Consider the following 25,207-nt stretch of genomic DNA (forward strand, 5'->3'; position numbering starts at 1 on the left):
GAGCTCGGCCTTCACATTCAGACGCAGGAGCTCATTCAAATCCACATTTTAGTTTTCATTTCAAAGGAAAGGCAAGATGAGAACAAATCTTTTGGTATACAGTGCATTGATAAAGTGCTTACATTGGCGTAAGGATGTAAATAATATATAGTTTGTTAGATCAGCTATCATAACTCTTCTGGAAAAGAGAGAGGAATACATTAAAAAAAAACAAATTCACTTTCAGGGTCATTTAGAAAACACACCACCGCTGCCATGTTTGAATAATGCACATTGTTAAATAAACATACCAAAAAAAAAAGTACTAAATGGCCCGGGTTGAAAGATCCCCTCAGTAAAGGGCTCTTGGGAGTTCTCAACAAAGGCAGAGGCGGGGGTGGCAGCTCTCAGGCGCGTTGCCATTGAAGTTGCTCGCATGAGTTACAAACAAGCCCAGCGTGTATCGGGTGTTACACAGCTCACAGCTATCGGCTTTGAAACTGTCGTGGGTTCTGCAAACAAAGAAAGTCAAGTGTAAAGTGCAGACAACAGAGATATACATTTTGATAACAATCATCATCAAAACTATCAAACAGAGATGAAATGATGGCGGGAACATAGAAGTGAAAGTCTTGCTTTCAGAGCAGTTTGTGGGTTTTGGGGCAGAGCAATAGTTTTCTGCACACTGAGAAAATGGATGTGTTGTGACTCTTCATGTCGTACCGTTTGGCCAGGAAACACATTTGGCCAAACGGTATCAGCTGCAGTGATCAGGATCTTTCTATTCGTTTTCATAAGGCAAAGTTCGGTACCGTCTGCAGACGGCCAGCAGGATACGGTACCAGCTGGACCGCTTGCATTGAGTTAAAGCTCGAGAACTGGCGTTCAGTTTTTGGCATTGGACCACTGTGAGATGAGTTGTTTTGGCCACACATGTTATTCATACAACGGATAGTATGGCATCTTCCGAACATTTCTACGAATGTCCGGCAACACAAGCAATAGTGGATGAACACAGTTCCAAACAACCTGTTTAGGCCACAAAACTACTTGGTTAGGACTGTGAAAGGTTTGTGGTTTGGATTAAAATATGGATTTTTGTTTTCTGAGATAAATACATGGATCAATGTTGATCTGTACTGTTGTATTCAGACTGCAAGTTGCAGTCCAACGGTACGTCCCTCGCCTCCTAACTGCACCCCAGATTCCCTCCCTCACTTGTGTCTTTTCAAGGTAACCATACGAGAGAGGAAACTATGAAATGTGTTTCAGAAAATTGAGATGTCCTATCCTCTGAAGCATCATGTGAAGCAACGTCTGTTTCAGTTCACAGCTGGATCAGCTGTTTGTCGCCTTTAACAGCTGGAGAGACTTTTGATCACTGTATTAATACTAATAAAGACACACGACTCATCACTGAAGAAGTAGTGGTGTTTTCTCGGTCACATGTTAAACTGCATTTAGTATTTATACTGTGTTCTGTTACTTACAGGCACAGGGACGATTTATACTGGCAGAATGTGTTTGTCTTATTTATTAATGATTAGCGTCTGTGTGTTTTGAAATTCTTGTGAAGTCATTGTTAAACGACCGAAAATATGATTATGGTTTCTCTTGAACACAAATTAATGAATTAGCCTCAATGTTTCAAGGGGAAATTGAAATTACACAACTCATCAAACCCGACAATCAGGAATGATCATCCTCACATAACTGAATAGAAATGATGATAAATGATGTAAAAAGTATTTTGTCTCTACAGTTGTATTTTAATTGTATCCTTAATATACTTGTTATTGATGGAAATAACGATCATGAAGAGACAATTCTTTTAATGAATGAAGAAAGTTGTTTGTGGTCCTTTTGTTGTTCGGATCTACAATGAATGAACGTATATATTTGAACCAGATGGTGAATCAGAAAACAAATCGTATATAAAACAGAGTTTAATCTGTGATCTGTGTTCACTCTGGTATGAAACTACAGCGATATTTAGAAAAATCATTTAAGTCCGATCAGCTCTACGTCCAATCACGTAAGAGATCTCTCCTCAATCTTCCGGTTCAATCAACGATTGATTAGCGAGGAGATGACAAATAGGAGACTTGGGACTAATTGTCTAATTGGTCCCTAATGAACTACATGTTAAGATGTTAGCTGTAGCGAGTTAGCAACCAGACAATGACCGCCGGTTCTCAAAAGGGAAGCCAATGCAGAATAACCTTAAAGTTGCATGCCCATAAGGGGGCGACGCCTGCGGTTGTGCAGAAGTCTATGAGAAAATGACTCTAGTTCTCTCTTGATTTATTCCCAAATTGTAGTTGACAGGTTGCTACCATGCTGTTGTCTCCATTTCTTACAACGTTCCCCTTTTCACGGTCACCGTAGTTCGACACAGTCTATGCTTAACATGCCGTGTGGGATATCTTTCTCGGGAGAGCTCTCATTTTTCTTCCTTACTCCATAATATGTTTATGAATCATATGCTCAAGGACAAGTGCAAATGTTCCACTCAAGTTGAAACATTTGCATTTTAATTAGCAACACCCAAATATAAATTCCCTTTTAGTTAAAAAACCAAACACACTCGTAGAAGGCTGAATTGATCTTGATCAGAGAGATGATTTTGTTCCACAGTCACAACAAAAACAGGAGTGTGATGCAACAGTTGAGTCTTTTTCATTATTAAAAGCAGAGATTATGTGCATCCGCATCTTGAGCAAACCACCCGAAACGGCAACTTCCACCACCGCTAATCATCCGTTGCTTCTAGCCTTCATGTCTCGCTTATCTTTGACTACATCTCAGCGATGTCTCTCTCGGAGATGTATTGGAGAGATGTATCACTTTGCGGCGCCTTGAAGGCTAACTTCCCTTGCTTTGGATAATAGATGCAATCTCTATGCAAGGCAGAGTGTGGGGATGTGAGACACCGGGCTATTTTCAGGATGGCAAATTCGCGCGGGCGGCACCATTTGCCAAATTGTGTGATTAAGCCGGAGTATGGCTCGGCCAGAGGCCCCACTCTGGAAATTAACTATGTCTTGCCTCCTCACTCATTCATTCTGGATGTTCTTTTTCTCCTTTCTTTCCTTTCTTTCCTGGTCTTTTGTCTTTTTTTGTCTCCGGCTCGATCTTGAAACATTTGTCTGCCCCTTGTCTCTTTATATACACTTAACTTTTGTCTCACTTCCTCTTACTCCTCTCTTGTCATTGTGTCGCCCCAATTAGCAGCGGACCATCTCTCTCACAGCATGTCAAGTAGGATGCTGTTCATGTATCATTTTTTCTATTGGATGTAAGAAGCACTCCTGATGTCGGTGATGTGTGGGCAATAATTATTTAGTAATGGAGCTTAATGGGAGAAATGTCAGGGGCACCTCTTCAGCTCGGGGGTTTTATTCATTCTTATGGAAGCAGACACACAATTTACTTCCTACTGAGACATAACTGTGAGAGAGGGACTCTCCTCTTTGTTTCCTCCACACAAAGAGCCAGAGCGGTAGGGGGCTAGTTAATGGTGTGGAAGAGAGACAGCTTGAAGACAGCAAATAGGAGACTATTTAATCCAAGGAGCTTGATCCGGCTGACAATCTCACAAGGGAATCGTCGCAGTGGCGGGAAAATGTGTTCATGAAACAACGGTTTATTCCATAGACATATTGTCTATGTTGGTTTAAATATAAGCCTGTTAATAAACCGTTATTACAAATTTAATCAAATAATCAGAATGAGAGCTATTTATTCCCACGTAACTTTTCACATTCAAGTCATTTGTCTTGGCGGGTGGTGCATAACATCAAACAATAAGCACAGAGCCACCAACTCTCACGGTTTGGCCGTGTGACACACACTTTTTAATATTTATACACGCCACACAACCAATATCTCACGGCAAAAAAAAAGTCTGAGGCGCGTTCGTTCCTTTTTAAACTCCTCGATGATAGATGGCGCGAGGGAGCGCATCTGTAAACCTATTCACTGCATAGACATCTTATTTACCACAGACAGACACAGTCGCGGGAGAAACTCGCGCGACTGGGGGACACGCCGGCAGAGAGGAGCAGAGAGACTGAGGTATCGGGGCTCTCAAGTTTCACGCCGCATTGAACGTGGCTGTCACTCATTACGGTCTTAAGTCATGCCCTCCCGACACGCAGCTGTTGGGCGGTGCGTATTTCTCGTCATCTTGCAACGCCCTCAGAAAGGCTGAGTGGCAACACAATGTTGGAGGAGGAGCCTACTGGGTCCGCCCCTTCCTCCCAAGCTGCAGATCGCCACTGACCACAATGGAACTCGTAGAGCCGAAGTGGAGCTACAGGTTCAGGAGATCCGTCTCCGTTGAGACAGGACATGACTCTGAGCTTAACATTGTCTTGTATGCTGGATTGTTATGATACAATCATACATTACAGCCATTTTAACCATGGTTTCACTTAGTAAATGTTTCTCTGTGTCCTTCAAGAAGGCAAAGAAAGAACATTGGTGTTAGATTTGGAGGACTTGTTGAGTGAAACTGTGGAACAGAGTTATGTTTTGTAAAATAGTTTTACAGCAAACCTGCTACTGGCTGGATTGCCCCCTGAGGAAATACCATGGTGGCCATTGCAATAATTGTTAGTTTGTACCACGGTATGAGTGCTAAGACTATCTTGGAGACATTGTAGTCTTAGCACTGGTTAGTTACAGGGATTCTCTGTGAAATACAAAGTCCTTCACATACTGCTTGTAATCTGCTATTTGAGCTTGTTAGGTCCTGCAGTGCAGGAAACAAACAATGCAAATAGAGTGGGAGGAACCAAGTTCACAGGGCTTCAATCCATCCTCGGGTCAAAAGCAAGTCCTGTTTTTTATGATTTGTAACAACAGCAAAAAAAAAATACATATTAAAAAAATGATGTTACATTTCCTGTTTTCTCTCTTATTTAATCGGTGAAAAGAAATATTCTATAAAAGTCATGTAACGTTTTAAAAATGTTAATTCTGATCAACTCATTGTGCAGAACAACACCATATTTAATGCCTCATCTTTAGCATCTGATGCGCCCACCACAAATATGGTTGCCTTTTAACACACACGCACAAACGCACACGCACACAACTGGTCATTATTAGACCAAGACTCAGCTCGAACTTCCCTGTGTGTCTCTTCAAAGTTGAAACCCTCTCTCTCCCTCTCTCCCCCTCTCCCTCTCCTTCCCTCTCTCTCCCTCTCTCCCTCTCTCTCTCTCTGTCTCTCTCTCTCTCCCTTCTGGCGGCTGCAGCTGTGGGAGCGAACGAGAAAAAGAGGCAAAACATGGCGTTGTCTTTGTCTCTGCTGTCAGGGCTCCGCCTTATCCCATCCTCCCGCCGGCCTCCGCCCGCGCTCGTGACTGCCATAAACGGGAAACAAAACATCTGCCTCATTCAGCGCTAATGTGAAAAAAAAAGAAAGTTACAACAACAGCAACATATATTTGAAATAGATCTGTCCTTCCTCTGTTTCCCAGGTAACCGAGACAAGGACGGGTCCTCTCGGCTGCAGTAACTATGACAGCTTGGATTCAGTTAGCTCGGTGTTGGTGCACAGCCCGGAAAATAAGATCCACCTAAAGGGTAAGGCTTGATAACACACACACACACACACACACACACACACAGACCATCGCTCACATATGTTCTTCTTAAAACTGTCCACGCACACACATCCACACACACCCCCAAAGAAAAAGGTCTGCAGACAGATTTGACAACACCTCCATCCGCCACCCTGCCAGGCCTGTGACCTCCTGTGTGTAGTAGTTGGCCGGGATGACCCTTTACTTTACGCTGCAGTGGTTCATATGGCTGTTTTGCCTGACCGACTCTCGGTCTCTCGGGGGAGGAAACTGTTATCTTGCCGAGCTGTGGATGGACCGTATCCAGCCACACTGACCCCTCCCTGACCCCCTTCCAACTTCACCTGGAACACTGTGCGCAGAGGGAAATCCCACAGGAAGTGGTAATCCATGGACAAGCCCTTTGTGTTAAATAACAGTTGACATTCTATCGGGCTGCTATAGTCTGAGCAATGTTCTCAGCTTAATAACCTTTAATAAGCTCCACCAGGCGTAGCAGTGGGTCGCGCGTCTGCACGGCTAATCTCGCTAACAGCTGCGCTAATCAGGCTAATATTTTCTTTAGTGCAGATTCATGACCATCGTGGTTGCAGTTATTCACATTTATTGAGCGGCTGGCAAGTGGCCACAAGTGATCACCGAGTGTTGCAGTAACAACAGATAAGATATAACTTGACTACTGAAGGAGATTTGAGTGCCAGACAGGGATTAAAGATTAAAACAGAGGAATACGAAAGAAAGGATAGCGTACAAAATATGAATACTATGTTCAACAGGGTGTGGAAGTGGCATTGCTACCAGTGCAAAACAGAATAGCAAAAAGAGTGAGGTAAATGGAAAGAGTAGTGCCATGCTCACACCAAACGCGGCGTGAATTGGACACGCGACCAGATTAACTGAAATTCAATGCACAGACGCGATAGGTTGCAAAAAAGCGCTTTTTCTGCCAGGCGGCGCGAATGAAGTGTTTGAGACAATGCGAAAGCGCGTTTGGATATAAGCCACGCCCCCTCTAACTTTCCATCACAGCTTGATTATAATCCGCTGCGTTTGGTGTGAACACACTTTTATTCTCGAGGGAGGAAGCTGGAGCGGTTAATGTTGGTGTGAACGCAGCACGAGGCTCAAAAACTGACATCCATGGAAAAAGTCTTGTTTTTTTTCTGCAGATTAAATCCATACTCGATATGTTATGCTTCATTAAGGTAAGGCCACAAACTATACGTATAAGTCTCTGTTTTGGTCACAATTGCCACTGAAAGGAAGTTGGGAGGGACAATTCAGTGACATTCCACTCCCCTTTAGTTTGGGAGTGGGGAGGCGTACACCAGCTACTGAGTGAACGTTTCCTGTTGACTTGTGCTTAATGTTCAGTTTCACAGCAGTACATCCAGAAAAGTCTAAACTATTGACTTTGTGGCAAACAAGCCCGGCCCACTTTCCCATTCAGCAGAACCAACTATGTCCATTTTAAGGGAACAAACAAATTAAGGTTAGCGTAAGAAGCGCTCATTAGCAGGGCTAATTCTAAATGAATTAACGGCCAGCGTTGGCGATCAGGGAAATGAAGCTGTGCCTGTACTGGATAATGTCTGCTGCATTGTGCCACGTCTGCATCAGCAGGTCTGCTTGGATCCTAATTAAACCGCCTAATGGCATTTTGGAAGGAACCGTTCCCCTCCTCCCCACCTCAACGGTCCGTCAGGCTCCCGTTCGCATCCAAATGTGAACACAAATGGCATCAAGAACAAGTCGGTTCACGGCCAGCACTTCCAGTTTTCAAAGCACAATTTACTGCATAAAATCATTTCATTGATGCTACTTCCAATAAAAGACAAATATACCAAGACGAAGCAGGAGGTGGCCGGTGAACGGCAAACAATACATCTACTTCCAGCGCATTGTGGGATCAGTATTTGCCATATTTGCATTTTTTTTTGCTATGCATCATTATCTTCCTACTGCTTCTGCTTACGCAACATACATAACATACCTACGCATTCCAAATATCGTCACTTCCGTTCATTGGTTGCGAAAAAACAACATGGCGGCGACCGTAATTTAATACTCAACTTATTGTTGGTACGTTGAACATATGAGGAATTTGACTCGGTGAAAGGTGCAAAATAATATTATAAAACTATAATAAAAACAATAATAATTGGGCAATAATAGGTAAATATGATAGATGGTAAATGGTGCCAGTAAAAGGTATGATGTCACGTCCACTTCTTCCATACAGTCTGTTTCTCCTCTAAATAAAGAGTTTCAGTCTGACACATTCTCAAAAACACTGCTCCCTGTTAAAGTAGAATCCAATTATTGAAGCTAATTTGTATCATGATGATTCATTTACCTTGACTGAATGCATTTCTTTAATAAAGTCAATACTAATATGTTTTGCCTTTTGTTAATTCACTTGGATGTTTGAGCTTCACTGTGCAGACAGTAATGCTGTGTGTGAGCATTGTGCTCACCTAACAACTCTAAAAAGAATAATGTTTTTTCTTTTGTAATAAATAGTAATTAGGATTTTGTTTAGTTGCATCTATGAATTTTTAAAAAAAATAAAATACAATAAATACATATTTAAAAATCCCTACATGTGAACACAGGTCTTAATGATGGACTTTTGGCATATTCATAGATAGGATATTTGAATCAGGAGAACAATGTGGTAAAACAATATTTAAAGGGAAATTGTGTTTATGGTTTAAAACATACATTAGTACAATATTATAAAATAGATTTTCTTTTTTCCTCTTAAATGTGGGGCCCATACTACAAGCCAACATAATTTTGTGCTCGCTCTAACTTTCCAGTCTTTAATTTGTTTTACATCACAATTTTTAACCGTCACTGCCTCTCATGATCATCTCCCTTGGATTTTCAATGGGGTCAGCGTTTTTAATGTTCAGGGCCGGCTAACCAGTGCATCTGCATTTTCTATTTGATAAAGCAGAGACAATATCATTTCTGAGGCAATCTGTGGATTGTATCACTTCAGGTGTTAATAATCCAGTCGCAGATACTTCTTCTGAAATGATGATCAAAACTTTCTTGTCGACGGTTTTTGGCTCGTACTGGAACATCACAGGCGTGTGGGCAGACTGGCTAATGGACACAAATATTAATAGAGCATAAAAGAAAGGAGAGAATATCAAAATACCATTATGCTCCCCGGCCACACATTCTTCTCCTTTCCTTCAAGAGAATAATTACCAGCACTGATCTGTAACCTCCTCCAAAAAAGGAGTCAAAGGGGGACCGAACTTTTCCCGTCATTTAAGTTCGTCCTTGGGACCGTCCTAATCCCAAATGTGAGGTATCACACGTTTCATTGAGCGACCGCTTCACAGTGGCTACACTTCCGATTTCTCCAAAGCGTATATGTAATTTGCTTCGCCATTGTATCGGGCCAAAGGCAATAGTGTTGGAATGCAGCCGGCATGCTCTGTGCTTCTGAAGTGATGAGTATTATCGGCATGGGATCTGGCTGCCGTGCGCCATCTAACAGGGAGAAAAATACTGTCTCTTTGTAAAAATCCTGCGTTGGATCAGGCGTTGTGAGGCTTTCTTTTCTATGTATACATGTGTTTCATACTAGTCTTGAGTCATGACACATATATGAATGTAAAAACACCCCCAGGACAGTTTCACGTGACAACTTGAAGATCCCCCATGACGCACCTGAAAACATCCCAAACTAAAGTTACAGTTATAGTTTGTGTCAAAGCATTGTTGTGGCTGGTTTCCTTCGATGATGATTTAATCTTTTTACACCTGATGCTGTATGCACTTGAATCTGACTGCTCGTGTGACGCTACAGGGAACTCACTCAAGGGACCTCGGTAATCGGACCACCCGCAGAACACAGAGAGTTTGGATCAAAGTTCAATTCACGCAGATGTTGTCGTAACACAGAGTTTGAGAAATAAAGCGTGTTGCACTCGGTATCATTAGACAACAGCTCCCGTCCCCGTCAGTTTGTGTGTTTGGGGGATGTTGCGTTAGACAGACACATTATTGTATATTTACAAACCAGCCTCCTACCTCCCTAACTACATAGTCCTCATCACCCACTCTCCTCATGCATTCTAGTCCAAGCCGGTGACTTTAAGGGATGTGGATGCTTTTGCCGACGTCTTCTCTAATCGTTGTTTTGGTCTGGGCTTCCCGGTCCCGGTTCTTCTGGCACATAAAGCCTGCTTTCTGCCGGTTAAATCTGGAGGAGAACAAGGTCACTGTGACTATCTACGCTCGATGATCCCTTTTAATCAGTGAATTCATTAAACTTTCTCGTCGGGCTGACTACAGCCTGCTCTCCTGTCTCGCCGCGGCAAGTTAAATGAGCTCATGCGGTTTTTGCAGTTGTACTTTCGCATAAAACAATCTAAACATAATACTTTTTAAAATTTTCCTTAAACACCATGTTTAAATGACGTGAAGATAAATTATTTAATGCCACCTTATTTATATCACCCCAAACTTTGACTTAAATGTCACATATCGTATGTAGTTAAGTTACTACATTTCTATAGATATTTGAACCCAAACGTTAACATACTTGTCACAAAACTGTACTTAAGTAACGTCACATCTGTAGTGATTTTAACCCAATTGTCAACTTATTTGTCACATAACTTCAATACCTAAGTGACGCCACTTCTGTAATTAACCCCTTACACCTTATTCTTATACAACACAAGTACCATAGTTATTTAAACCCAAACTATTTTTCATGAATCTTCTGTTTTTAAGTAATGGAACTTATAATAATGGAAAGGATATAATGCACTGGTAGAGAAGACAAGTATCTCTCCACTGCGCACTCCCTCTCAGCTTTCCAGATTGTTCAGTACCAGTGAAAAAATATATATTTCACACCGTGGTGTCAGCAGTGGTGTTGGAAGACCCACAACAATAAGAAAATATTAATAGCACAGCCCTCGACAATGTGTTGTAAAAGCAGCTCTCTGCTGTGACACAAATAAAGAAGGGGATGGCTAAACATGAAAAAAACATTCCAAAGTGCTTTCTCTAATAAGAGAGGCTCTCCTGGAGATGTAAGACGGGATGATTTTGTAGTAAAAGATGTCATGCTATAAGATGAACAGAGGATGATACGGATCGGATTCCTAGTCTTCTGTTATAAAAGTTTTTATAGGTGCATAGAAACCCTGATAGACCAGCAAAGGCCCACCCACATTCTCAGACAGAGGGAAAAGCACAAGTATGGACATCTCTTATGTTAGACAACCATTATGTTTCAGAATACAAAACTAATTATGTGTTTGTGTTGGGCCCCACCAATTGCATTAAGAGGCTGACGAAGTAAAATGGTTTTAAGGGCATTCAAAGATTCAGTGAGCTATAAATAATCAATATATGTATTTGAAATGAGTTTAGACACCTCATTCATCAGGTCGAGTGCTAAGGAAGATATACTTGTCGGTAAATTAAGGCATTGGTCGTAGATTAACTGTATCTTTGTTCAAATGTAATTTCTTAAATGCACTATATTTATGCACTGTCTTTATATGGAGTGTATTGCACTCCGTTATAGAGTTAAAGTTTCCTCCTATTTGCGAATGGTGTAATTCATGATGCGTTTGCTGTCTGAAACTCAATCCTCTAATTCCTGCCAATTAGCCTGATGGCTTCCATTTGACTGGAATTTCAGATCTCTTATCCCGGCAGCCCAATCAACAAGAATTAGGTTGTGCAAGTTGTTTCTGGCTTTCGTAGGGCCAAATAAAATCGGTACCTAGGTGCCTAGCGGAATCATTCATTAAGGAATGGGTTTAATGCTACTTAAAAAAAAGGGGTATCTCTGTGGGGGAGCTCATTCAAATGGAATCGTTGTGTCGTTAGTACTTCCAAGTAAAGGCCTGTACAGACCATGCGGAATACTTGCCTGCCAATATATTCGTCAAAACTATTCATACCGACCGTGATGTGAATTTCATTCATTTTCACAATATCTGATTTGAATAGATTTGCAGCGGCAGAGCACCAACTACTACCTCGTCTGTCTGAGGTAATCTGTTGTACAGCCTAAACTGCTGGAACCTATTTTATTATTGAGTTTCCTTTAACAAATGAATTTGAGTTCCCTCTAATAAACAGACAGTGTATGTCTCGGGCTATTATTGTGAAAGGTAACAACGAAAGGAGCGGATCTGGTCTGCACCGCTTTTGTAAAGGTTGAAAGGATGTTGTGCAGGATAGGTGTACATATTGATTCACAACTAAAAAAGCTCAGAAAAAAATCTACATCGCTAAAAAAAACACTGACGAGCAAATTAATAGCAATCATATTAAGTGCGTGAAGGCCTCAATCCCTGCTCAATCCCTCCGTTGTAGGAGGATGAACCGCTGTAACTACACAGCCCTGTTGTGTGTTGAGCCTCTCTACTGCTGAAGAATCTTGAAAGAAAAGAAAAAGTTGCCGTATCAGACTCGTAGGACAGAAACGGCTTACATCATCTGGTGGTGATATGGTGGAAACTCTGACTCTCAGAGCTGTACGTTTTCCAGCCAAGTAGAAAAAGTCTCTTTGTGTTTTCTATTCCCCGAATGCCTCAACGCTCCGCTGTTCTCCTTCTCTCTCTGATCTCCGACTCTGAATGTGTGTGCATGTTTGGGTGTGTACCTTAAGGCTTCGCCTGAGTGTTTGCGTGCCTCCTGTGAATTGGAGACCACTGCTTCAGTGTCAACAGTGGCCGTCCTTGTCTCATCATTAATGATTGTCAAGAAACAGCCTGACCTTAGCTCCGACCTCAAAGCCATGCTCTGAAGTGGACTTGCAAAGTCATTATCATTGTGTTGAATGTTTTTTTCGCAAGGCTTTTTTAGCATTCCACTTTGGGTTATCGGTCATGCAGCTCCATTGTGAATGTGTGTGTTCGAGTGTGGGCGGTGTGCTTGAGTACGAGTGCATCAACAACACATCCAGAGTCCAGGGTGCTAAAAATGCAGAATAGAGACACAAAAATGCAGAAACCACTCTACCAGTTGACTTGAGCAGCTTTCAGTTTACATAATCTTCTTTCACAAAACCAACTCCCCTTCCCTCCTTGTGTGGACAAAGGGTTACAGAGAACAAACTTCACCCGAAGGCAGGTGCGCACTCATGGAAATACGGACTCTAAGACAACAGTGCCCCCTCGTCGTTGGATGTCAGAGTAAACAGCTTGGCCGCTCCTGACAGAAGGTTTTGTAGGACCTACAGTGATGTTGTTTCGCCCGGGAATGTAACAGCTCCCTTGGCTATGGAATTATTACCATTTCCAAACATGACATTATACAGAAAGACAAGCTGTGATGGGCATGCAAACACACCCTTAATCCCAACGTAGTCGAATCCCGGCACTTAGTTGGTGGCAGGAGACTATTTCTAGCATCAGTTTTGGTCTTTTCAGGGGCGGGTCAGTGTATTTTCTAAATAAACTTCCAACATAGGTTTACTTGGTTTCATAGGTTTGCTAACGCAACAAAAGTACTTGTTCCGGTTTTTAGAAAATATTGTGGTTGGGGCATAATAAGTATGTTTGTGACTTCCCTGCAGGCTATGTTCGTTACGTAACTAGAGTTAGTTAGAGATTGAAGTTACGTAGCAAAGCTAGGGTAAAATAAGTCAATGTTGACTTTTGGGTTCACAGAAAACAGTGGACCATCTCTGTGAAAGTCCATGTTTGTTTTACCTATCAAACATCCCACTCTTTATGCTATGTCTTCAAATAATGACAAGGATGGATTTACTTTGGAGTTAGTTGAAAGTCCCGTACAGATGCTAGTCCTGTATAGACGCTAAAGAGCCCCCAGGAAATGTTATGTAGGACTTTCACTAATCATACATTCATATTCAGAGCCCTAATAGTAGTTATCTCTGAAATCAACAAGCTCAGGTGCTGATGTGGTCAAAACAATTAGATTGAAAAGATTACAATGTTTAAGATGTCCACCCTGCCGCATTTATCCGTCCACAGAATCGTCCACAGTGTGCCAGCGCCTAAAACCACCTCCCTTTTAAGACCCTATCTCAGCGATTACATTGTTGAGGACACTGTCCACTTACACAGACTTTGTGGTTTTACGTATGAAGGGGGGGTCGGGCACTTAGAAAAGAGAAGAGTTGAGGGGTGAGATTGAACAAGTACCAGGTGATGAACAGAGTATTAAATGAGGATGGATGATGGGCATGGGCCAGTAAATGTGGCAGTGAGGAAACACCCACAGAGTGAGACTTCCAGGATTGGTGCAACATCTCAGTGTGGACTCTTGCTTCATCACCCTCCTGTGGTTCCTGTGATGAGAGTGAGAGAGGGGTATGGAAGAGTTCTCTGGAGAACATAATGCCCTGCCTCTCACTTCAGTCTTTCACTGCCCACAGCAAGCTTTTCCCATATGGTTGGATCTATGTTTGCTTCAGTATGCACACGTTTGTTGCAATGACCATGTGAATAGAACTGCACTAAGTGCATTGTCATGATCCTGCCAGGCACAATAATGCGTTGCTTCTAGTCTGGAGAAGGTGAGCTCGACATTAACCGACGTACAGGTCTGGAGATATTTTTCATATGCATATGCTTCTCTCTGAAATTGTTTTTTATTTGTTCCAATAATTAGATAGCATCTATTGCGGTTGTGCAGTTAGTGACAGTGTGGGTTCCATGGTAACGTAGTAGAGGGCCAATTGCAGGTTTGTCACATGGGGCGAACATACTTTTCTGCATGAAAGTCCACTTTGCTACATACCCATCAAAACTCTGACCTTCATACCCTTACTGTCCACATTAGTACATACATATATAGGCAGGCTACTTCCTGCATAGGCACTGAACATTGTCATTGGACGACAATTTCGAGCCACAGATAGAACGCTAAACCAAAAAGCTTTCATCCCCCTGTAGCTGGAAATAACAGTCCACCAGACTTTGATCTCCCTTTTATACTGGCAGGTACAAAATGGGCACTTTAGTCGTCCTCGGAGACCTCAAGGAGTATTTTCAGGGTCTCCAGCACAAAGAACAGCTGTTGGGTCGTAGTGGCAGTCGAACATTCAATAAAGCGGATGTAATCTCATCTCTTATTTCCTCCCTGTTCCTTTTTCTGCATTCTCCTGTGAAAAAGCACTTCCCTGGCACCTGTCCCCTCTTGTACCCACCAACTATAATGGAAGAAGCCTCGATTATGTCCACCGCCTCATGGACACCCAGTCATATTCTCTCATCTCCATCGACCAGGTGCTTTCACACAGACCTGCTCAAGTCTTGCGCTGTACTTGTTTGAATTGTAAAACCCTCCCTCTGTGTTGGACCACGACTCGTCTCGGCATGTAAAACAGAGAATCTATGCAGACCTACGAAAGGCTGAATCGATCCATCACAAGCTCGACAACACAATCTCGTTACCCACAAAATTGAAACCCTCTCCAGTATCATAAATTCATGAAAGCTATGTAAACATATAGTATGTACACACATCAATAGTCCGGTATAAATACAAGCAAACATTCCTTTTCAATTCCAAATGTTGTCAGAGTCCCGGTGACGGAAATAAGCGCGTATAATAGATTTCCCTGGAACACAATATAGACGTGCTCTCAGTGCATTACACAGCCAAAGTAGTTTCTCTGTGTATTAGCTAGAAAGGGTTTCATAATGAAAGCACAAAAATGTGAATCTGCAGGCCCTGCTTTCAAGTCAAAAATGACACCATTGCCTGCTGACAGCTGCTTGGTGGCCTCTCAGAGGAACTCCAGGAAAACCTCTAACAGCCCACCCCCGTCACACAGCACCCCAAATGCGCCTTCAGAACTCTGCTGGAATTTCATCAATAGCAGCAGCAGGGCCTAGGGACAGATGCTGTACGACACTTGTGAGCTCCTGCAGGGCGAGAGGTCTGTCAAATGCCTCCCACTGCTCGGGCCCAACTCTGGGCAGTCACTGAAACAAATTCTTAGCGCACCACCTGTCACTGTGTAACACAGCACATAAACGGCTAGCCAAATGCCCCGCCGGTGCCTCCTCTGACATCATGATCCCTAAATGGGGGTCTAAAATGTAAAGGTTGTTTAAACTGAGGGAGAGATGCAGAAAGGTCAAGGGAGAGTGACGGGTAAAACTTTATCCTTTAAAAAAGCTAGTGGGGGGACTACGGAGGCATTTTACCCTTTCTAGACTCAAATCTATCTCTTCCCAACATTACTGCCCAGCATTTTGCACTCCTTCACCATGTGGCTGAATGTCTTTTCGAAAGAACACAAAAGTATAGCGAGAGAGCACAAAACAACCCCCGGCTGAAAGAAAATTAGCATTTCCTGCTTTGCAGCCAGTCTGCAGGAAATTCAAGTGACAGCCGGATGGAAAGAAAGAGTAAACGACAGGCAGGCAAGGAGATAAACATGAATAGAGACGGAGTGTGATACAGCATCCTCAGTGCCAGCCCATCCACTAGACGGTGTGTTAAAGCCAAGTTGCCGCCAAAGCCCAAGACTCTGAGAGAAGGCACACTCTCCAAGGGTCCTAGCAGCAGCATGGCCTTGACAGCAGGGAGCTCAAGTGCACCGAGCACTCGGACACACGCTGCTAACATAGGGGTGTTGGTCGAGAGGGAGGCTTAAGAGCTTCAGATTGCCCAAAATGTAGAAATAAGTGTAGTCTCTGCTGGAGATTGAGAGACAGAACAAGAGGAGGCCGTGGGTCTGTTATTTCTGGTCTACTGGGGGGGATCTAAATCTGTGGCTGAATGGAAGGAAAGCCTTCTGGGTAATGACCCTAAAATCCCCCGTCGGAAGGAGACAGAGAACAATCCTGAAATTCGTGGTAGGGACTGGAAACAGACGCCAGACAAGAAAAAAATATATATATATGACGTTTGCCGGGCAAAAGCACAAATCATAATGTCTTCTATATATCATCAGATAGTTAATGAACACTGATGGGTCTGTATTTGAAATGGAGTGCCGTCACAACGAGTAACCACATTAATGTTTACATGTCTGTGACGCGTACCGTGGATGTTCACTTTACGGTCATATGAACCCGAGTTAGAGCGGCTACTGTAGTATGTCAGGATAACAGCGAGCTGATTGAGTTAATTTGTTCTATGGCACCACTGCAGTGCCTGCACACAAACGAAGGAAAGAGCCTTCAACAGCTGGATCTTCAAGATGCTTCGTCATACATTTCTTTGAATTCTACCGAGGACCGAGTACTTTTGTTTCGAGGCAAGAATGCATGTGTGTGTGTGTAATCTGCGCTCAAACACTCACAACCATATGCGAAGGATCTGAAAAGATGGGATATATGCTATCAAACTTTCCCCATCGGTTCTGCAGTCTGCCAAAAATCAGTTTCCGGACAAATTTGAAGGGAGAAATTGCCAATCAAATTCTTGAATCGTCACTGATATTAGCTTTATAAAGCCTTATTTAAAAGTTTGTTCAGACTTCTGTCTCGCAGCTAAAGTGAACTATTGGCTGGCAACAGCAAAGAGAGAGATGGTGGGTAGAACCAAAATATGTTCACAATCAACCCGATATGTTAAGGCTTTAATTCCACCAAACAAACTTGGTAATTGTTGGACTTCCAATGCTTGGCTAACAAAGATGGCTTTAATGAGTATTATTTAGTTTGAATGTGTTAGGATCAGCAAAGTAAAATCACTTTGTTCTTTAATAAGGAGACCTAAGTGTTTGATATTGAATATTGTGCAGAGGAATCTAATGTTATAATCACAAAATAAATTGTGATGTGCAACTTCACATTGAAGGTCTATTTAAGCATCCTTGACTTTGAGAAACTACTGATGTCTTTTGCCCTCTAACGTAAGCAGCCAGCTCAGTGTGATCTTAGTCACCTTTTCACCACTTTTGGCAGCTGAGAGGTGCTCAGGTTCATGCTCAAACTCATAGACATTATTGTCAAAGTAACACTAGATAGAAAAGTAAAGTAAAAGCAGATAATTGTACACCACTCAGCACAGCTGGCATTCAACATAGCACCCCAGTGATGGGGACTGGTTTTACTCCAGTTTTTCCCCTGTTCCTGAACCCCTCATCCAGCAGCAGACCCATTCCCCACTCTCTACCCCATCGTCTCCCATAGCTTTACAGATCATCTCATGCATTATGCAGCCTCAGCGTTTCAGCCTCACGTTTCCTGTCTGCCTCTCCCTGACCACAGCCTGTTCTCTGTTTCTCCTGCCTCCCCTTCTTTGCTTACTTACTTTGCCCTCACTGACAGATCACCTGTCGGCGAGCTCCACTTTGAACTCTCACCAAGTAAGCAATCGATCGCTTTTAACTGCTCCTCTCTCGGAGTCCTGCTTGTGCTCACAAGACGGCAGCATGGAGGGTCGGTGATTGATTGATCCATTGAGTGATTAAACGAGTGTCTTAATACTGTCTCCACAGAGCAGTACGTGATTAATAAAACGACACCCATGTTAGATTGATTATAATTCAAGTTAAAATAGGCTATAAATCAAAATGGAATACAATGGAAGGCAGCGACCTGGAGGCGTTTTCTTCATCACCATGCCTTCTATGTGCAGCCATTCTTCTGGTATTCACAATAGAGGCTAAATATTACTGGCCACTGTCATTGTCATGTTGAACTGTCCCAGAAACACTCCGTCCCAGCTCTACACATACATGTAATACATACACAGACCTGATCGCAGATAATATCCTCCAGGAGGTTGGGAACAAGTGTTGGAATCCTAAGAGTAAATATGCCGTTGATTTGAAGTCACCCTGAGACTTCATGCATTATGCATTTCCTTCTTCTTTAAACATTTGCAAAGCAAAGCAGATTACTATTTATTATTTTTTATAAGCAGTGTACGTGTCAAAAGCTCACACAGGGGGGCGAGCTGTACCCAGCATGCTGTTCAGCGGTGTTTCAGTGAGCGGGTCCTCTTCTCTGCACAGTGTGTACACATCACACTGCTCCTAAATGCTTCCCCTAGATCTCAATTGCTCATTCTTGATTTCTAACGTCCTCTTACTGGTTTCTGGCCTACTGTTGGATTCATACAATATTACAATTCCTCTGAACCTCTTAATACATTCTTACTTTTCTTTTATTGTATTACACATGCATGTATTCCTGTGTTGAGGCAGTTAATAACCCATCGGACTCTACTGGAAAGCTCTTTGGGTCAATTACTGTTGTGTTTAAATGCGCTATGCCAATAAACGTGACTTTACTCGGGTCAGCCATTTACCCGCCACGTGTGGAATTTATCAGATGAACGCACGGTGAACATCCAACCAAAGCTGGTCCAGAAACTTTTCAGTCTCATAGTTGTTTATATATTTCATTTACAATAACATATTGTACTAAAGCGATTGCTCAAGGGCATCAATGTTTATTTTTCATAAATTAACATAATACAAAACAAAATAGGCCATTATGTTCTGGCTGCCTGCACATAGTTGCTATGAAACCAATGCTAGCAGCAAGCATATTTCATTTTTTCCACACGCTAGCGTTATGTCCATTGTATTACCTGGCTCTTTATTTACATAGTTTATTGTGCAACTATTGAGGAAGTGTCGACAAGTTGGCTTTGATGGCTGGCATCGCGAGGATGTTGCTCCACTTTCTCTGGTTTCTGAGTTCATAGTTTATAGTTCTGAAGAGTGGTTTTACTTCCGCCCATCGTCTCTGGTGTCGAGACCTGCAACAGGTAATTTGTGGTGGTAGTGCTGAGGAGGTGATAGTGGCCTTTTCACGGAATCATTCAGAAGGTGGATCTTTTTCTGTTCTAACCACTCCTCTGTAGAACTTCACCTTTGAGGTTCCCCATTTTGTGGCTTTTTTAGCAGATAAAATTGTGTCTTTAAGCTGCTCCCTGTTGGTGAAAGTAATGACTTCTGAAAGTGAGTTATAGCTGTGGTATGTGGGTGTTGTATCACAACTATGAACCAATCAGACTGCTTGATTTTAGTGAAATAACAATATTGTCCTTTTCAAGTCAAAAAAGTAGAAATGTAAGAGAAACTGCAGATAATTTAAATAGCAAAAAATAAAATTACAAATCAGGAAGTGCTCAGGAGGTTTACTGTATGTCACTGTGTGGTCAAACAAGACTTTAATGCAGAACGATCCGACACCAAGGCTTACTTAGAAACCACTTTCACTACCACCAATACACCACAGTTGGAGCACAGAGGACAGAAGTTCTCACGAACCAAGAAGCAGTTGACAGGAAGAAAACTACCACATTGACTCTCCGCAGAATAACCTCCACACTTTTTTTGTGGCTGAAGGAACGGAAAAACAGGAGAAGTGGAACGAAAAACAGCGAGGTGGAGGAGAGACAAAGAAAAGTTGAATTGCTATTGGTGTTGGAAAGAGTGTTATTTAGCTGTCTCCAAAAACTGAAGAAACCCCTGCCAGGTTTCCAACTAGAGCACACACACACACACACACACACACACACACACACACACACACGCACACACAAAAACAACCTCAAAGCACCTGCCAAAGCATGGAAGAGGAAAAAATGTTACTAATTACATGGCTTTCCAAGCCATTGAAAGAGTAAACAGCGGAGAGGAGACGTGTATTCATGACAGGATTGCTGGAAGTCATCCGGAGTGACAAGAGCGAGGGAGCTTCTTGGTGATGATCACACAAACAGACGGACACGGACCAACGGCGGGTTCGGGAACACTGCTGGCTCCTCACGGATGAAGACGCCCTTTTAAGACATGGGCTTTTGATTGAGGCTTAACAGACTGCACCCCACTAAGCATTGCTGTATTGTTATTTGTTTTTTATTAAATTTAAATCATGGAAGTTGAAAGTGGGATGTTACCCTCCCGCTGTTAAAGGACATGGAGTGTTTGGCGTTGCAAATTTATTTCTGTTTGACTGATTATAAATACAGTGCAAATATCACACTGTACATTGTGTAATAGCAAAATCCATTTCAGTGTGTTGTCTACACCACTAGTTCTCAAACTTATTTCACGGATGTACTCTTGTGGAATATTTCTTCAGTCAAGTTCCCCCTAACTAGCACAAAGCATTTTTGGTTGAAAAAATACACAGCGCTGTGCCATCAGTGTCTGATTTAATACACAATGAATCAAATTTAATTTATGAACTGGATGCCAATTTAAAAAATATATCTTTTACAAATCTCACGTACCGCCTGGGGTACACATAACCCCATTTGAGAACCACTGGTCTATAGAATAACCAGTTCTAAAAGGATTCAGCATGCTCGAAAGATCTTTTTTTTTTGATCGAGCCCTCGTCCACGGATCGTTGGGCGGAAGAAAATGAAGGAACTTATTATTTTTACGTTGCCTGTGCTATGTCCTCAAACAGTAGTTCCCTCAAATGTCTAGCAACACATGTTGATTTCAGCTCATCACATGCAGTCTGTTCCAAATAAATAGCTAGGAACCCTGTATGAGATCAGCCTGAACAGTTATATAATCTCCTCAGAATAGGTTTTATTGAGTGTTCGTGAGAGTGGAAATGTGCGTGGACGTGAGCTTCAGAGGATTCGAGTAGAAGTACAGAACAGGTAGCGGCGGATTGGGGTGGTTGTTTGATTGGTCGAGGGACAGATTAAACCTGACGGAACCCAAATATCGGCTTAAAAATGTCTGTTTGTCACATATCCGAAAATTCAATGTGCCTAAAATTGATCAGTAATGCAAGTTGAAAAATGAAAAAGAGGTTAAGTCTGTGTCTCCATATTGGCTCATGGGCACCATTTTTGCATCGATCCATGTCATAGTTAGCTGTGTAAACCTGCCAATCAGCCTTTTTTTCACTGCAGACATTTTGCACTTGGCAGAATAGGAAACCCCAGGTGTTCCTGATGGCGCCAACAACGGCTCTGTTGGTGTGACATGACAGGGAGACATATGATAGCCTTGAAAACCGAAGAGGCTTGTTTGATCGACTGTTTACGCGTGTGCTTTTGCTCCCGTGTCCAATGGCTGCTGTGACAATGTCCCACTCTGTGAGGGGCTGCCGCTAATTGAAACACTATTACGTAAATAAGTGGATTGGTCATATATCAGTGACATGATGAAAATTGGGGGAGGTCGCCGTCAATGCCCCCCCTAGTCCAAATCCATCCTTGCTGTTAGCTTACAGTCCTTCAGAGCTACTACAAGAAGGTAACTGTTGCTCTGTCTAATGCAAGTATGGCTCGCTACAATAAAGGAAAAGGAAATCCCAAATTTGTTTTATTATGCATTTGAAAAAATGTGTTTAGCATTTAAAGAAAGTTTGCAATTGGCACATAATTTATTTTTCATTATGCTACACAGGTATAAGGAAATTATCCTTGGACCAACACTAGATTGTCAAGAGTGTGTTGCGGTTGTCGATTGGTTCGGGAGGACGTCCTCCTTTCAGACATCATTTTATGCATTTTGGCCACGCCCACACATGTAGAGCATTGCAGTCTATTGTGTGGAGAGCTCACTTAACTAAAAGTCAATAAAAACAGCCAGCTAATGAGGTGATGTCTTCTCTATTTAAATCTGACATCATAAGGCATGCTGTGAGCGTCAGTATCTCTGTGCAGATGAGCACTGAAACAACTTGTATTCTGCTGTTTATATTGGAACATGAGCAAAAGCAGTTAGTGTCATAAACTGTGAGAACACAACATCCTTTATCATCAAGTTGTATGTTTAAAAAAGCCCCAAAGGGGGCATTCAGTTGCAATTTGTAAAAAAAAAAATTCTCAAGATGTCCATACAAACAGTTGATTTCAAGCGGTTATGGCTACCCTGATTGTATACTTGAAGGAAATATGTTTTAAAAATCAATATTTACAATCCTTGTAAGCTTAGTGAATATGCTCTGTGAAAGACTCACAATGTTCTTTCATGTATCAAAAAAGAAAGTCCCTCATTTTATGTTCGGAGGCTAAAAATGCAGCTCTTTATTCTCAACATTTCTACTTTCAGCCGTCCAAAAATAATGTGTGAAAGCATGTGAGAAGAGCTTGTAAAACACACTTTATTTCGAGTTTGAAGTAATACCTCAATGTGTCTTTTCCGCAGGCTTACAAGATGTCTTGCCAGAGTTCCTGCGGGGGCGTTTTGTGGAGGCGGCCCTCAGCTATGTGGCGTGCAACTCGGAGGGCGAGCTGCTCTGCCGCGACAACGACTGCTGGTGCCACTGCTCGCCCCGCTTCCCAGAGTGCAACTGTCCCTTCGCTGACATCAAGGTCATGGAGAGGAATCTGGAGAAGAGCAGAGACACCTGGGACGGCTTCAACCAAGAGTTCATGGAATCAGGTACGGGGGCCAGAATGATACATGAAACTCACGCTGCTTGTAACGAGGGTGGTTTAAATCGGCTTCAGCCTTGCTAAGCTAAGCTAACTGTGTGAGTTGCTTTACTTTTCAATGTGTTCAAGACAAAACAGGATGGCATGTATCTTATATTCCGATGGTATAAATTCTAACTGGGAATATCCAGTGAAAATATGGGATCATAACTTTTTGTAACTTTTGGGATTGTAACTTTTGAAGACAGGGTTAGTCAACGATACAGTTAGCGAGTCACGGTCGCTTGGCAACAACAAGCGCAACTTGGGTTTTGCGACCTTGAAAGCTGGCACAGGAGGAGACACAAAGCGCCTGATCGACAGGCCTCGAGTTTTCCAGACAGTAAAAGACCTGGCAAGAGTCCGAGACCCAAGAATGTAAAACCCAGAAATCAGCAGTAATGCTAACAAGAGCAAAGAAGCCTGAAGAACCCACAGCGATTTAGCAGATATAATGAGCTAATCTTGCAGTTTAATGCAGTCCAACAGCTCGAACCAGAATACGTGTATGTTACATAAATTATATTTTCTCCAAAGTTTAAACCTTTCAAAAGAAGCTTTTCCAATAACCCACTTTCATTCAATATTGTCCCTGAGAGCTGCTTGACCAAACTTGTCTTCATTCCTTTGAATCAACACATTGAAATTGTTGTTTGAGGCTTCATTTTATGCAGGTGTCATTTGATAAAAGGCCATCATTATCACATGACGATGTTGTTTGGCTCAGGACGAGCTCTGGACAGCTGAACAGAGATGCTGTTGTGTGAGACTGCTCAGCTCCAGATGTGGCGGGTGGGATGTGGATGTTTTATAGCTCCAAGCTGGATGCAGTTAATTTTTTAACAACAATTTGTTTGCGCAGCATGAACCTGTGAAATGTCGTTCCCTCTACATTCATGATCATTTGTGATATTTACCGGTGAATCAGGTACAGTCATCGATGGAGTGTGATGATAACTATCTGGAATACAGCTCCAATGCTGCAGATTTGTCTTCACATAGACACATTATTAATACGCCACATTCTACATGTTTTTCTGGAGTCTCTAAGGGCGGCTTTGGGGCTCTGGCAGGGCTGCTCTTCTATGGTAGGGAAGCCAGAGCAGCCTCTTCATCTAGCTTGTATCTCAAGTGACCAATCAGGCATTGTCTTATCAGTTTATACTCTTTATTGTGACTGGGATGCTTTGTCAAGTAAGCTCTAATTGAGCACTCAACTGAAGTGAATCTAACACATCTCTGTTAACAACATGTGGCTGACAAGGACCGAGCGGCTAATCAGGAGAAACGGGAAGATTCCCAGTGGGATGGGTGACAGGGTCGGCCATCACAATAGTTTCATAAATAGACCATGGAAGATGCTGCTTTAGGTTCTTTAAAACCCTCTGGGCCCTGAGGTCCTTTTATTGATTTGACATATTTTCTATAATTCGCCTTTTAAAAGGCACTTGCATATAAAATGCATACCCATGTTTTACATTTAAAATTGCAGAACAATATCAGCTCTCTCTATAATGAGGCACCATCGTCATAAGGCAAAAGTGTAAAAAGAAAATATGACTAAAGCTGAATAATGTGATCTTGATTTTGGAAATTCTTCATATCTCTTGTGATAACTTTACTCAGGTGGTTGAACTGTGTTGGTTCTTGAAATAGGTTCACACAAGCTCAGAAATATATGAATAAAACCCTCCCGACCATCAATATCCACATCACCCAACTCACATTCAGCTGTAGGCCAGCTTGACCACGACACGACGTCTGACCCCCTCAGCTCTCTGACGAGCAGGAGTCCAGGTGAAAGACATGAGTGAGATAGAAACAGAAAGATAAGAATATTCTAAATATATGATGGAGGCTAGAAGAGCAAACGGGGAAGCTGAAAAGGTCAAATTATAATTAAAATGAACCAAATGTGCCAAACGTGTCCCTTTTACAAGGTTATTTGGGGGAAGCTTAAATTTTAAATTATAATGTTTCAGTTAAATACACGGTGAATAAAAATGTTGTCAAGAATCTCTTGCAGAGCTATAATTATATATCTCCAGTACAAAAGGTGGTAAACTTAAGTGGGCAGGCTTGAGGCAATATAAATGTCAGTTTTGGGTCCAACTTTTAATGACCATGTCACATTTGCTAAACAATTACCAAAAGTTACAAGTGAAGAGGTGCACTCAGCGGAGTGCAGATGTCTGACCGGCCTGTCTGCAACAACCCTGCTGTGATGTAACGTGTTGTAAAATATATTAAAGCTCCAAAACAAGCAGCTATGTGCGCAGGCAAACGGCTCAAAGTCGTTGTGA

At 42.3% G+C, this 25,207-nt stretch overlaps 1 protein-coding gene across 1 annotated transcript in view; it reads left to right on the plus strand.

Annotated features, from left to right (window-relative positions):
- The window catches only part of brinp2 (bone morphogenetic protein/retinoic acid inducible neural-specific 2), a 206,288-nt gene that overhangs the window by 136,494 nt on the left and 44,587 nt on the right, over window positions 1-25,207 (plus strand). Inside the window, exons 5-6 of the mRNA XM_068570912.1 lie at window positions 5,469-5,574; window positions 22,636-22,872. Coding sequence (XP_068427013.1) covers window positions 5,469-5,574; window positions 22,636-22,872 — 343 coding nt within the window. The remainder of the gene's footprint in view (window positions 1-5,468; window positions 5,575-22,635; window positions 22,873-25,207) is intronic.

Source organism: Clinocottus analis, unplaced genomic scaffold, assembly GCF_023055335.1.
Source record: "Clinocottus analis isolate CAN_PGR_092001 unplaced genomic scaffold, fCliAna1.0.p SCAF_11, whole genome shotgun sequence".
Lineage (NCBI taxonomy): Eukaryota > Metazoa > Chordata > Actinopteri > Perciformes > Cottidae > Clinocottus > Clinocottus analis.